This window comes from Crotalus tigris, unplaced genomic scaffold (assembly GCF_016545835.1).
Source record: "Crotalus tigris isolate CLP2741 ecotype Arizona unplaced genomic scaffold, ASM1654583v1 scf7180000017668.6805642782:7212621, whole genome shotgun sequence".
Lineage (NCBI taxonomy): Eukaryota > Metazoa > Chordata > Lepidosauria > Squamata > Viperidae > Crotalus > Crotalus tigris.
In genome coordinates, this window is record NW_024096554.1 from 1,190,135 (window position 1) to 1,203,511 (window position 13,377).

At 39.4% G+C, this 13,377-nt stretch overlaps 1 protein-coding gene across 3 annotated transcripts in view; it reads left to right on the forward strand.

Annotated features, from left to right (window-relative positions):
• Window positions 1-13,377, forward strand: part of SUPT7L (SPT7 like, STAGA complex subunit gamma) — a 77,628-nt gene that overhangs the window by 60,459 nt on the left and 3,792 nt on the right. Inside the window, exons 1-4 of one of the 3 annotated variants that reach the window (XM_039337068.1) lie at window positions 33-171; window positions 4,839-5,498; window positions 9,597-9,921; window positions 11,390-11,627. In XM_039337068.1, the coding sequence (XP_039193002.1) occupies window positions 5,086-5,498; window positions 9,597-9,921; window positions 11,390-11,627 (976 nt within the window). In that variant the 5' untranslated portion in view covers window positions 33-171; window positions 4,839-5,085. Of the gene's footprint in view, window positions 1-32; window positions 172-4,838; window positions 5,499-9,596; window positions 9,922-11,389; window positions 11,628-13,377 lie in introns of those variants that run through there. The other 2 variants (XM_039337070.1, XM_039337069.1) reach the window with 2 other exon arrangements.

The window sequence follows — 13,377 nt, forward strand, 5'->3', positions numbered from 1 at the left end:
GCGGAAAGGAAAAAAAAAAAAAAGATGCGCCCGTAATTTAGGGCCAAACGCTGGGCGCTATTTGGTTTTTCCAAAAAAGTATCCCTAAATTAACCTTGAGGGATTCCTTAGGTTGGGGACTTCCTGAATTCGGTTTCGTCGAGCATTGCGGTACTGAAAGTCTTTGGCACGGTAAGGCCGCGCGGGGACCCGTTGTTGCTACGATTAAGTTGATGCCAGAGGCACGGGTTGAAATTTCAAACCTATACAATCTCATTCAATGGATGCAACCCACTTTATGTGGTTCCTCATAAAGAATCCGGGCAGCATTCGGATGTGGAACAGCTGTGCGGGCTTTTTTCTTTTCGGGATTAAGTCTTGTGCACCAACTTTTCTCCAATCCGATGCGGACGTCGGATGTGTGCAGATATTCACATTTACAGAAACGACGGCTACTAGAGGGCACCAGGTTGAAGAACGTTTGTAGACAAAACTGTACTTATGCACTATAAAGTTGACCATATATATTCAGTCCTATGGTGTTCCGTGGCCTTTACCGCCAGAGGACTGTGGACAGCATTTTAGTCACTCTGTAGCATGTCAGCCCTAAAATCAGACCAACATCAACTTGATCTTGATCTAAGATCAGACTGAGAAATTCATATTGAGACTAAAACTATTTTTATTAAATTTGGCTACAGTAACAGAAACTTACAGTTTTGTTTTTGGTTTACCACCTCCCTCTCTTAGACTATGCCAATTAGGAAGATGTCTGAGTTATTTCTGTATTCCACCATTTTTCTTTTCATTGCTTTGGTAATGGATCTTAGAAAACTTTAAGAGCTAGAGCTGTCTAGAATATAAATCCTTTAGTCTACAATATGTGGAGAATTAATCAAGGTTAAAAACAATCATATACTTAGAATCCAGTCATAAATGTGAAGAACAACAACAAAATATTTCCACTGCTCATAAGTTGTTTTGCCTATTTACAGGACATGGAACCTATATGAGGGAGCATAAGTTCAAAGTCTGTCGTCAATTTATGTTAGTGTGAACACATTTTATTTATCAAATTTAGGTACTGCCCATCTCACTTTCAGAGTGACTCTGGATGGTGTACAGTTAAAAGTATAAAAACATAAAATATAAAAACATTTAATGAATATAGATTTCATGTAATAAAAATGAGCAGAATAACAATTTGATTACTTTACTTGCTGGAAATAGATTTATATTACAGGTAGTCCTTGACTTACCACCATTCATTTAGCAATTGTTCAAAGTTACAATGATACTGGGAAAAAATGATTACTGACCTCACATTTATGTCTTTATAGCATCCGTTTGATTATGTGATCAATATTTGGGTGCTTGGCAGCTGACATGTATTTATGATGGTTGCAGCATCCTGGTGTCATGTGATCACCATTTGTGATCTTCCCAGCCAGCTTCCAACACTTAATAACTGCAGGGATTTGCTTAACAACCATGCCAAAAAAGGTTGTAAAATTGGGCACAACTTAATGCTTAGCAACAGAAGTTCTGATCCCAATTATGGTTGTAAGTCAAAGTCTACCTGCTCTTGCTGATCTAATATAAATGACAATGTGAATAAGTTCAAAATAAACTTGCATGCTTTTTGTATAGGTCTGTATTAAAAAATCAAGTCTATTTTCAATTTAGCTAGTGGCTTCATGGAGATATCTGTGTAATTTTCTTGGCAATAGTACAGAAATAGTATGTTACAACAGTACCTTCTATTACTACCTGAACAATTGATATTTATGTTATGTGGCAGCATTTCCTTGGTTGGCACCAACTAAAGTCCTATTCCCATATAGAGCTTTAAAAATATATATTTACTTCATGAATAAACCTAAGCTAGAAAGCTAGATATGTTCTGTTTTCCTCATTATGAAGCTTATAATTCATTCCTCAGAATTGTATCCTGTTTGGCACAATTAAGAATAGCGCTGCAGGACAAACAAAGGCTTCTGCTTGGCTTTTTGAAATTTCTTTAGCTTCTTTAGAATTATAAATTATAAATCGTAAAGGGAGCCAGTTTGGTCTAGTACAGTGGTTCTCAACCTTTTTAATGCCACGACCCCCAACCGGTCGTAAGTCGAGGACTAAACCGGTCGTAGGTCGAGGACTAAACCGGTCGTAAGTTGAGGACTACCCAACCAGTCGTAAGTCAAGGACTTTCCCTGCCCAGGAGCGCCGCGCATGCGTGGTGCCGCCTCCTGCGCCGACTGATGCGTAGCTGGCAAGCTGGCCCAGCCCAAGGGAGGTAAGGCACCCGCCGGAAAAGGGGAAAAAATGGCGGACAGCCTTGCATGGCGACCCCTGTGAAATGGTCAATCGACCCCAAATGGGGTCGCGACCCATAGGTTGAGAACCGCTGGTCTAGTAGTTAAGGCACCAGGCTAGAAATCAGAAGATCATGAGTTCTAGTTCTGACTTTGGTGTGAAAGCTAGCTCGGTGACATTGGGCCAATCATTCACTCAGCCCAACCCACCTCACAGGGATGATGTTGTGGGGAAAATAGAAAGAGGAAGGTATGTTGGATATGTTTGCTACCTTATTTGTAAAAATAAAGGTAGGATACAAATAAAAATAAATGATTTGCATAAAAAGAAGGAAAATAAGGATTGCTATACAAGATTCACTTTCTTTCACTGCTATTCCTTTATCCTACAAAAGTTAAAGATGACTCTGCAGCGAGAAGCTCTATGAATAGAGACTACAAGCTACTAGTAGTTGCATAATAGTTATGGGAAAAAAGGCACCGATTCATGTCTCTGATAGGTGCTATTTCTGAGCTTATTTGCTTTGGTTGCTTTTGACATCCAACTTTCCTTTCAAATCTAATCTACAGGATTTAGTTCTCTTAGAAATATTTTCTGCCTCCATAAAGAACATGCAAAGTATGCTGTTTGGGAACAATCTTTTCTGTGTTTATAGAATATTTTGTATTTAACATTAGTTAACTCACTGGAGAAGGGCCTAATGCTGGGAAAGATTGAGGGCAATAGAAGAAGGAGACGACAGAGAATGAGATGGCTGGATGGAGTCACTGAAGCAGTAGATGTGAACTTAAATGGACTCCAGAAGATGGTAGAGGACAGGAAGACCTGGAGGAACATTGTCCATGGGGTCGCGATGGGTTGGACATGACTTCGCAATTAACAACAAAAACATTCATAATAATGATGTTCTTTTGCTTTTAGAAGGGCAGACGCCACTATATTTATGTCAGATTTCATGCTTTTAAAACAAGATGTACAATTTTAGATTTAACGTCTACTAATTGGGGGAAATGCAATCTAATTCATAATGGTGATATGAAGTTTAGCATAATAAAAGTAATAAAACATGTTTCAAATTAAACATTAACACTTATGAAATTATGAATAAATAATTTATGGCTTGGGATCTAAAATCTGTTAATAACATTGTTCATTAGTTCAATTACTTGTGAATCTTTGGGATTAAGATATCAGTAGCTCCTTCTTTACATTCTTGTAAGTTCTTGCTTTTATAATTTGTTATACGGTAGTATGTAGCTACTTGGTTTTCTAGGCTACATTTGATTTTTCTAATCAGGGTTTTCACCAGTGATTCTTGTCTTCATGTTATGTGTCTGAAATATTTCAGCTTTAATTTCCGGTGAGCAGTATGAAGAATGAGATTAAAAACAACTTTATATTTAGTTTTGTTAATTTTCTTAGAGAAAGTAAGAAGATACCCACCTCCTTCAAAGTAATGATATGTGGGAAAATCATTTTCCTATCATCTAAATGTGTAATTATTCCACATAGCACCTTCATTCCATTTAAGATTTCACAAGATCTTTTCCTCTGATCTTTCCACCCCCCCCGTGCTGTTATGTGCATGGGTATATTATGCAATCTTGGAGTCTCTTCTTCCATTTTCTAAGAATAGAATATATTGTATGAATGCCAAAGGGAGAAATTTCTGTTGGAATGTTTGTTAAAAAGTGGGGTAAGATTGAAGATTAGTTGTTGCTTGGAAGGCGTTGTTTGCCTAATGAATGTCACTTTTTTGTAACATCTGAATAAAACGTCTCTCTCTTCTTTACTTCTCTGCTAAATTAGTTTTTCTCCTTGCCCTAACCTTGCCTAGTTTCCATCTGTTTCTTTTCTTTTTTGTTGCTGTTTTTGCTGGAAGGAGGGAGTTTGTGTTTGTGTGTGTGTGTGTGTGTGTGTTACCTGCATGTATGTCTGCATAAGAGTGGATTTTCTATTTGAAAAAAAGTAATTGGTATATCCAATGATGAATGAATTAACTGTATAAAGAAGATATTTTATGAACCATTAATTTTAATCATCAATTAATGTAATTTGTATAATTAATTACATTGTATAATTTGGGATTGTGACTTATTTCAAGTATATGTACAGATATGTACATGCACATATGCCACATGCCTGCATTTATAAGATGGACATAGGGAGCAATTTCTAGGATTAGTTTTAGTTGGGCTGGCAATTTTGGGATTGACAGAGTAGACTAATGTGTTATGACATATAACTTTTTTTTCTGTGTTTATATTTTTATCACCTCTTTTGGATTAGAAAGTCATTTTGCAGTCATCTAACAATAACATCAACAACAAAATTTCCCTCTCTTCCTCGCTAAACACAGTAGTGAGATGTTTCTTTATCTTTTGCACTAAAGATTATTCAGACAAAAAACCCTATGGCTATAGTTCTTTCAAAAATATAAAAGGCAATAGTTATTTTGTTTTGTGTCTAGCTTTGATATTAAGTCATGGATCTTTCGTGAGACAGAAACCATAACTTTTTTTGCCAATTTCTTGTTTTTCCTCCAGAGACATTAAGAAAGTCACTGCTTAAAGCAGATGTTGCTGAATTAATTTATATAGACCGTATTACTTCATGAACTCTTCAGCTGCAATGAGAACTCAATAGTACATTTTTAGATTACCTGCTCCCCACAGTTTGCCAAATCAAATAATTAACTTCGCAAGGATACTATAGAGTCAATTTTCTTCATAGGACGATTACTTTGTTATCTGAACTATTACCTGAATATATTCTGTTTGGTCAACCAGTAAGATGCTCCGCTACTGGGGTGAGATCCCTGTTTCCTCCAGTCAGACCAACCGCAGCTCTTTTGACTTGCTTCAGCGGGAGTTCCGTACTGTAGAGGTCCAGGATCCTCCATTGCATCAACCTTCAGCTAACAAGCCTAAGCCCATAACCATACTCGATCTTCCTTCAGAGCCCTGTAGTCTCACCATTCATACTGTCCAGCTAATCCAGCATAATAGGAAGTTGCGTAGTCTTATTGCCACGGCTCAGACTCAGAACCAACAGCAATTGGAGGGTATCAAGATGGAAGGAAGTGAGCCTTTGCCAACTTGTCCTGGGTCCCCACCTCTCCCTGATGACTTGCTTACTTTGGATAGTAAAACACCCAAGATGCCATTCCAGTTGAGGCACAGTGATCCAGAAAGTGACTTTTATAGGTAAGTTGTGGTAGTTTTGGTATAGTGACCACTGGATTATGCTGTACTAATCTGAAGTTTACATTCCACTGTGCTCAGTACCATTTCCTCTTCCATTTCTATTAGCTTAATTTTAAATGTCTTTTCTTGTGAAATGATCCCCTGCTGGATTTTGGTCCCTTAAGCAAATCTGCAAAAATATAGAATTGACCTATTTGGGCATTATAAGTGTGGGGGCTTTTGCTGTATGGATATAGTCCATTTTTGTAATCACCTGAAAATACCATTTTTACCTTTTATATGATTAACTTTAATCTTTGGTGGTCATTCGGAAATAACTAGCCTTTATCATATGGAATATCAAGAACTAAGCATGGCAGTGATTCCAAATCGCGGCCCAGAATCCTATTTCTGTTTAATGTCCTAGGGTCTTAGGGTGCAATGGATTAATCACATCTTGTGTTGTGTTTCTCTACCCCATATTCAGTAGCAATCTGCCAATGAACTGCTGCCTCTTATTTTTTTGAACCAGCACAGCAAATTGTTTATGTATTCTGAGACTGCTAGAGTCTCAGAATACAGTATTGGAACTAGAGAAAAATACTTGGCTGTCACTGATGGCAATATTTAAGGGTGGCACCTGCTTCAAATTTCTGTTTCAAAGAAAAAGCAAAAGGAAATTAGGAAAGGAATTGGTACTGCTAGATCAAAATCAGGAAAGGTAGAGAACAAGCTTTTCTATTTTTGAATACTGGATGCTAGGCAATATAATTTACTAGCATCATTCTTTGTTTTATCTGGAAGGAATTTTGTATCAGGAAATGGATTTTTGTTACACTTCAGTGACTCGAAAATAGAACCCAGGAAGTGTGATGTTTTATAAAATGGAAGCAATTGTAAGAAAGCCATCTTTGCTTTCCTGAACCTGTTTTTATACTCTCATTTATCTTTGAAGAGGCCAGTAGGTTCAGCCTATGGTTTTATTTGAATGGACCTCAGTTTTTTCTGCACCTGTCAGATCAGTCCAAATTCCTTCCTCTTCATGCACTGATTAAATGGGAAGTAGACAACTGGAATTGGCTACTTAAAGTTGCTATGTGATAGAGTTTCATATCACTTCCTTTGAGAATGTTTAATGGATAGTGATTAAAACAAAACAAAAAAATGACCCATTTTGTAATGTCTGAAATAGCACTAATAATAAGCCATGTTTGGTTTATTTAGCTTATCAGATGTGCGATTGTTTTGGAAGTATATAATCTCTCTCTGCCAGAAAAGAAAAGGGACATGCTAATATTCTACTATTGAGAGCTGTCTTCAGCATGACAAATACCAACTTGATAGAACATGAGTTGCACAGAAAAGGCCTCAAGTGCAGTCTTGGTATGATTGCAAAAAACCCCTTCCATTTAAATCTCAGAGATAGTCCTCAATTTGCTTGAATCTGATACCTTCCAGATATGTTGGAGGATGCTAACCAAGGGAGAAGGAAGCTCTAGCCCAGGAGTGTCAAACTCAGTTTCATTGAGGGCCGCATCAGTATTGCGGTTGCCCTCGGGCCTGGGTGGGTGTGGCCAGGGTGAGTGCGCCCTACTGGGTGGGCGTGGATGGAGTGGGTGTGGCCTGCTGGGTGAGCATGGCCAGTCTGCGTCGTTCACGTCAATGGTGCCTGTGGGGACCTGGGCAGGAATGGGACAGATCTGAGGGTCTCTGGCAGAAGGGGGTGGGACCAGGACAAATGCCAAGGCATGATTCACTGGAGGAGCCTCACTGTTTCTCTCAGGCCATGTGGTGGGGTGGATGGTGGTGCGGGCTGCCCGGAGCCCTGGGCAGCAGAGGTCAAATGCCTAGCCTGGCCCTCGAGCACCCGCGGCACCAAGCCCAGCCCCACTTCCCCAAGGGGGCACCTAGCTGCACTTACCTCCTCCTCAAGGCTTCTGCTGCTGTGTTTGCTCTCCTTAGCCAAGTTGTTCATGATGGGTACGAGGGCAAAATCAGAGGGAGGCCCATTCCCTCTCCATGGGAGGAGACCCGGCTTTGTATACAAAGCTTCCTTAGCAATAGGATGGGAGACCCCCAGGATAGGCCAGGAGGAGGGAGCAAGGGGATGGTGAAAGGGCAGCAGGGGAGGACTAAGGCAGGACTTCCCTCAGATCCTCCCTCTCCTTTTCTTCTTTCCTTCCTTCCTTCCTAAGTACAGAGTGGTGGGAAAATATTTGAGATGAGGGAGGGAGAAAAACAGGCAAGAAACACAGCTAGGGAGGTGTCACCCTTCGTGAGAAATGAAGAAATGCACCATCGCCTGGAAGTGGCCAGCACATGGCCTTCACCTACTTCATATACCTGACTTGGTGGGCTCTGGGGGAGGGGATGCCATGTACAGCGTGAGAGTCAATGTTACCTGCACAATGCCACCCAGCCCCTAGCCTGCCTGGTTTTGGCAGGTAGTGAGGCGCTCTCCTCATAGTGCCGAGAGGCTGAGCCAGGTGGCGCGAATCCGAAAAGAAGTGCGATGCCGCCCAGCCCCCAGCCTGCCTGGTCTTGGCAAGCAGAGGGGCACTCTCCTCACAATGCTGAGAGGTTGAACTGGGCAGTGCGAAGCTCACTAGCTTTGCACCTTGCTGCCTGCTGAAACTGGGCAGGCTGGGGGCTAGGCAGTATTGCACTTCTCATTAGATTCACGGCACCCGGCTCAGCCTCTCGGCACTGTGAGGAAAGCGCCCCGCTGCCTGCTGAAACCCCTCCCCGGGAGCCAATCAAGCCGGATATGTGAAGTAGGCCAGTGTGATGGTGCATTTCTTCATTCCTCACAAAGGGTGACACCTCCCCAGCATGCACCCAGGGGGCGGGGCCGACATGGCTGGGACTGGTTCCTCGCAGTTTCCAGACGGCCTTGTGGAGCTAAGACTGAATGCGTTTCAGCATAGATGACCACCACAAAATTGTACATTGGCTCCCTCCTGGCTGGCCAGGGCCAAGGCAGCGGCAGCCGTTCCCTCACTGTTTCTAGGATGGCTTTGCGGGCCACATGAAACCACCGTGGGCCGCATCCGGCCCCCGGACCTTGTGTTTGACATGTCTGCTTCAGCTAATACCTGTAGGAGGCACTAAGCTAGGGAAGGCAGCTCTATGCTATATTGAGCTTGATGGATTTATGTTGCAACTTTATATTTTAATATTATAATTCCATATTGTAGTTTTGTTAATCAAGTTTTGGAGATCTGAACAGGAAAATTAGATTTGTCAGTTCTCTATATATTATAGATTGTCAAAAATTTTATAAATATAAAATATTTATACTTCACAGTACTGAAGTTTTTCTTACTGTTTGCTTGATCTACAATTAAGGTTAAACAGAAGCTGATTTTTTTTCAGAATATGACTTGTGAAAACTAAAAGATCTTAGTCTTTAGTAGAATGGAGATTCATTATAAGGTTCTGTAGTTATTATTACAAATGTTGGTTTTGGGGAATCTTAATCTAATAGTTTTGACATATTGAAAAAGTAAATTTGTTTTTAAAAATAAAAAACCTCAATTATTGTTCAATTATAAGGATTATTGTGTGGAACAATTTTTTCAGATAATAATCCTTCAGGGGATTTTTTTTAATGTGTGTACATTACAGCTTCCAGGCTCAGCCTACATAATTTGAAGCCTGATTTTAAAGCTGCCATCTCTAAATCTTTAGGATAGAGTTAAATGTTCAACATAATTTGATTTCAAATTTCTAAAATCAATTAACTCTAGAAAAATGTGGATTAAATACTACAAATATTCAGTATTTAATTTTAGCTATATTGACTCTTTTACAGCACAGATCATTCATATTTAGTAATTAATATGAATATGTTGCCTGAGTTAAAGTCTAAAAAGTTATATATGATACTTTAAACACTGGTAACTGATTTTTTTTTTGCAATAGCGTTATTTTTATTGTATATTTTTAACTTCAAAAAAATTAATTATGAAATCAGACTGAGCACGCTACAATCTAGGCGTATTTTTTGTGTGTTTCAAGCTAGGTATTCCAAGTTAACTAGGAGGTTATTTGTTCTGAACACCTTAGCATGACTTTTGTCTTCAATTTTCATTGTTCTTGTTCATTATCTGATTGTAGAGGCAAAGGAGAGCCAGTAATAGAGTTGAGTTGGACCTCTTGCCGCCAGCTTCTTTATCAGTCTATAGCTACCATTTTAGCTCACACTGGCTTTGAATGTGCCCATGAAAGTGTTCTGGAGACTCTGACAGACATTGCCCATGAATACTGCTTGAAGTTCGCCAAACTTCTGCGTTGTGCTGTGGACAGAGAAGCTCGGCTTGGACAGACCCCTTTCCCAGATGTTATGGAACAAGTCTTCCATGAAGTGGGCATTGGCAGTGTGCTCTCTCTGCAGAGGTTTTGGCAACATCGAATTAAAGACTATCATAGCTATATGCTGCAGGTGAGGAAAGACAAATGAACTGCTGCTCATAATAAACTTCTTTGAATAGCCCAGCAATAATACCTCATCTCGTTCATTGAATTTTATTTGGCTTTGTTAGTCAATCCCCCTACATAAACTGTTTAGGTGTCTAAAGTGCCTCATCCACTATAGATGGAATGGAAAGAGACTTTGTGTACTACTATCCCCTTGCTCCCACAGTGCATTTTCCTCAAGGGCTTCATGTAGATATTGATGAACATGAAATATGGATTTCCGTGTTGTTCTGCAGTTAAATGACATGGGGCTGAGCCTATGTCCCCGAGGCTGTTGTCTGGAAACAGTCTTGAAGAAAGTGTAGAACCATGTACTCATTGTGCCATTTCTGACAGCAGTTCTCAGAGCAGATATTAAAAGTTTTCTATTCCTGAAGATTATGTTATGCACATCCAATTTTAACTTGATTACGGAATGATTCAGCTATAACAAGAATCAATAGTAATGCTTTCCAATGCTTGACAGTCAAGTCAGCCAAGTTAGGCAATCTTTTCAAAGCCAGGAGATGCACTTTTAAATATGAATTGTTTGGCCTTCAAAGGCTGGCAATAGTAGGGCAATGGCATGGTGACATAGTTGGAAAAGCAAGGCTGAAATTTTGTTATCTTCATTGGAGTTGGAAGGTTTTAAAAAAGTAAACTATACTATAATTATAACTATAATTCAGTGGAATAAAAATATTTTTGGTGAGGTAAGCTATTGGGACTGTATTCAGTTACTTTTTGGGGAAAAATACATTTGAAAAACAACTATCCATCTTATGTACTTTGTTCTGAATTTTGTGAAAGGTGAAATATGTATCACACCTATTGTGTGCAGTTCATAAGCCAATGATCTGGTTTGTACACTGCTAAACCTGGTTTCCTTAACCAAAGATTTTATTTATGAGATATATACCGCTTTAAGTGCAAGCACTCTCTAAGCGGTGTACACCAGTAAGCAATGTATATATATATATTTACATTGCCCCCAACAATCTGGGTCCTCATTTTACCTACCCCGGAAGGATGGAAGGCTGAGTCAACCTTGAGCCGGTGAGATTTGAACCGCTGATCTGCTGAACACAGTCAGCTAAAGTGGCCTGCAGTACTGCACTCTAACTGCTGCGCCACCTCGGCTCTTTTGATTGATAGACTGGAATTGGCTGATCATGAACCATGGCATATAAATCACAAGGTCTAAGTTCCCATGAATATATATACCCCAGAGAAAAAAGCAATGTTGTGGCTTAGTGTGCTATGTGAACAAAATCTCTGCTTCTCTAGTTTATAAGATCCAAGCAAGTCAGACACAAAAAAAATTGGAGGCTTGGTCATGAAAGAGACATCTTCATAAGGGTGAATTTGTCATAGAGGAACTGTGTTGTACCTTTATGTGTCTAACAATTGATTACAGTCAGCCTGTTCTTTGTTATTTCATGACTTATCAACAGGTTAGCAAGCAACTCTCTGAGGAGTATGAAAAGCTTGTAAACCCTGAGAAGGCAGCGGAAGATTTGAAACCTATGAAAATCAAGGAAGAACCTGTTAGTGACATCACATTTCCTATGAGTGAGGAGCTGGAGGGTGATCTTGCATCTGGAGACCAGTCATTGCCTGTTGGAGTCCTTGGAGCTCAGAGTGAACGCTTTTCATCCAACTTGGAAGCTGAGGCCTCTCCGCAAACTTCTGGTACATATTTTTATTTATTTTTCTCAGGCTTATATCTTGCATCAATCACAACTAATTCTAATGCTCCTAATTTATAGTAAAAAGAGGAAAACAATAAACACAATGGGAGAAATTCCTCACCTGTCATATCGTATCAGCGAATAAAAATCTACAATTCTATACAAAACAGAATACCTTTTACCATAGGATGGGCTTAGTCATCATTCTCAAAGGCCTTATGAAACAGCCAAGTCTCAATAGATTTCTTAAACCACGACAGGATTGTGCCAGTTTAATATCAAAGAAGATGCTATTCCAGAGGAAGAGTGGGCTATAGCGGGGAAGGCCTGACAACTCTGTTTCTTTATGGATAAGTATTTCCAGTATATGGGAATAGGGTTGATTTTTATTATGAAAATATACTTTATTTGTTTAAGTTGGGGTCAGCTATTAGAATAATATCCAAATTCAAAGCCTGAAGTTTTTTGGGTGATTTCACAAAATGGCTGCTATTGTAACATTACTAGTTATAAAGTATCAGTGGTCTTGTACTTGCTCTCACCATCTCTAGCCCAGGGGTGTCAAACTGCTGGCCCCCGGGCTGGATGCGTCATGCGGAAGCCACACCCACCCCATTGCCGGCAATGGCAAAACTCTCCTGATACGTTGTGCAACGTCATGTGTGACATCGCGAGTTTTACATGTCTGATCTAGCCGGATCATCCTATTCTTGCTTATTTTTGCACTTTGCATGAACAAATGGTGACACTTCAAAGGTCTAGGCTGCAGGCACTGCTTAATTTTATCTTTTATGAATGTTCATGGGTCCAATATGAAGCCTAGATGCATTTTGAAAAATAAACATAATAGAAGCTAGTGCTTTGCTCTGTAGCATTTCAACTTTTAATTTTTTAAGTAAAATTGAAATTGCAATACTTTTGTATTATATTAAAAAAATTGTGTCAATGGGCATTTTGGTACATTTTGGGACTTTGATACCTCTGGGTTCCCCAGTTCTAGCTGAAGGTTGTGCCTATATTGTGGTGCTGGTAGAATTGAGATACTGGGATATCAGTATAGCAGTTTTATCATTTGTCACACTAGCTTGTCTATTAAGCTTTGAAATGTTATTTATTTTTGGAGGGTAAAGGCAAGGTTAGAGGACAAAGTCAATAATCACTTTTCTAATTAAAACAGCTAAGAAAAACAACCCTACAGCTCGACTGAAGGAAATTGCTAATGATGTGTTTTGTGAACTGGCCCTTAAAATGTTAAATTCGCTTCTAGCTGAATTAAATTTCTAGTGTTAGATAAAGTTAGCTTGGAAATTGGATGTTAACAAATGCTACCTCTTTATAATTTTTTTAAGCCCTAAGGAGTTGTGATTTGCGTTTTAATGCTTGCTGGCTCAGAATACTTGCCATCTGTCCATTTCTTGTACTTATAAACAACACACTTTAAAATAACTGCTTAGGCTGCCTTAACACAGAAACTAAGCTATAATATGACTTACAGATAGTCCTCAACTTATGACCACAATTGAGCTCAAAAATTTCTGTTCCTAAGAAGACAGTTGTTAAATGAGTTTCACCTTACTTTAAGACCTTTCTTGCCATAACCGTTAAGGGAATGACTGCCGTTAAGTTGGTAACATGGTTGTTACTGGCTTTCCAACTGACTTTGCTTATGAAAAGGTTGCAAAAGGTGATCACATGATCCCAGGAGACTCAACTGTCATAAATACATACCAGTTACAAAAATGCCCAAATTT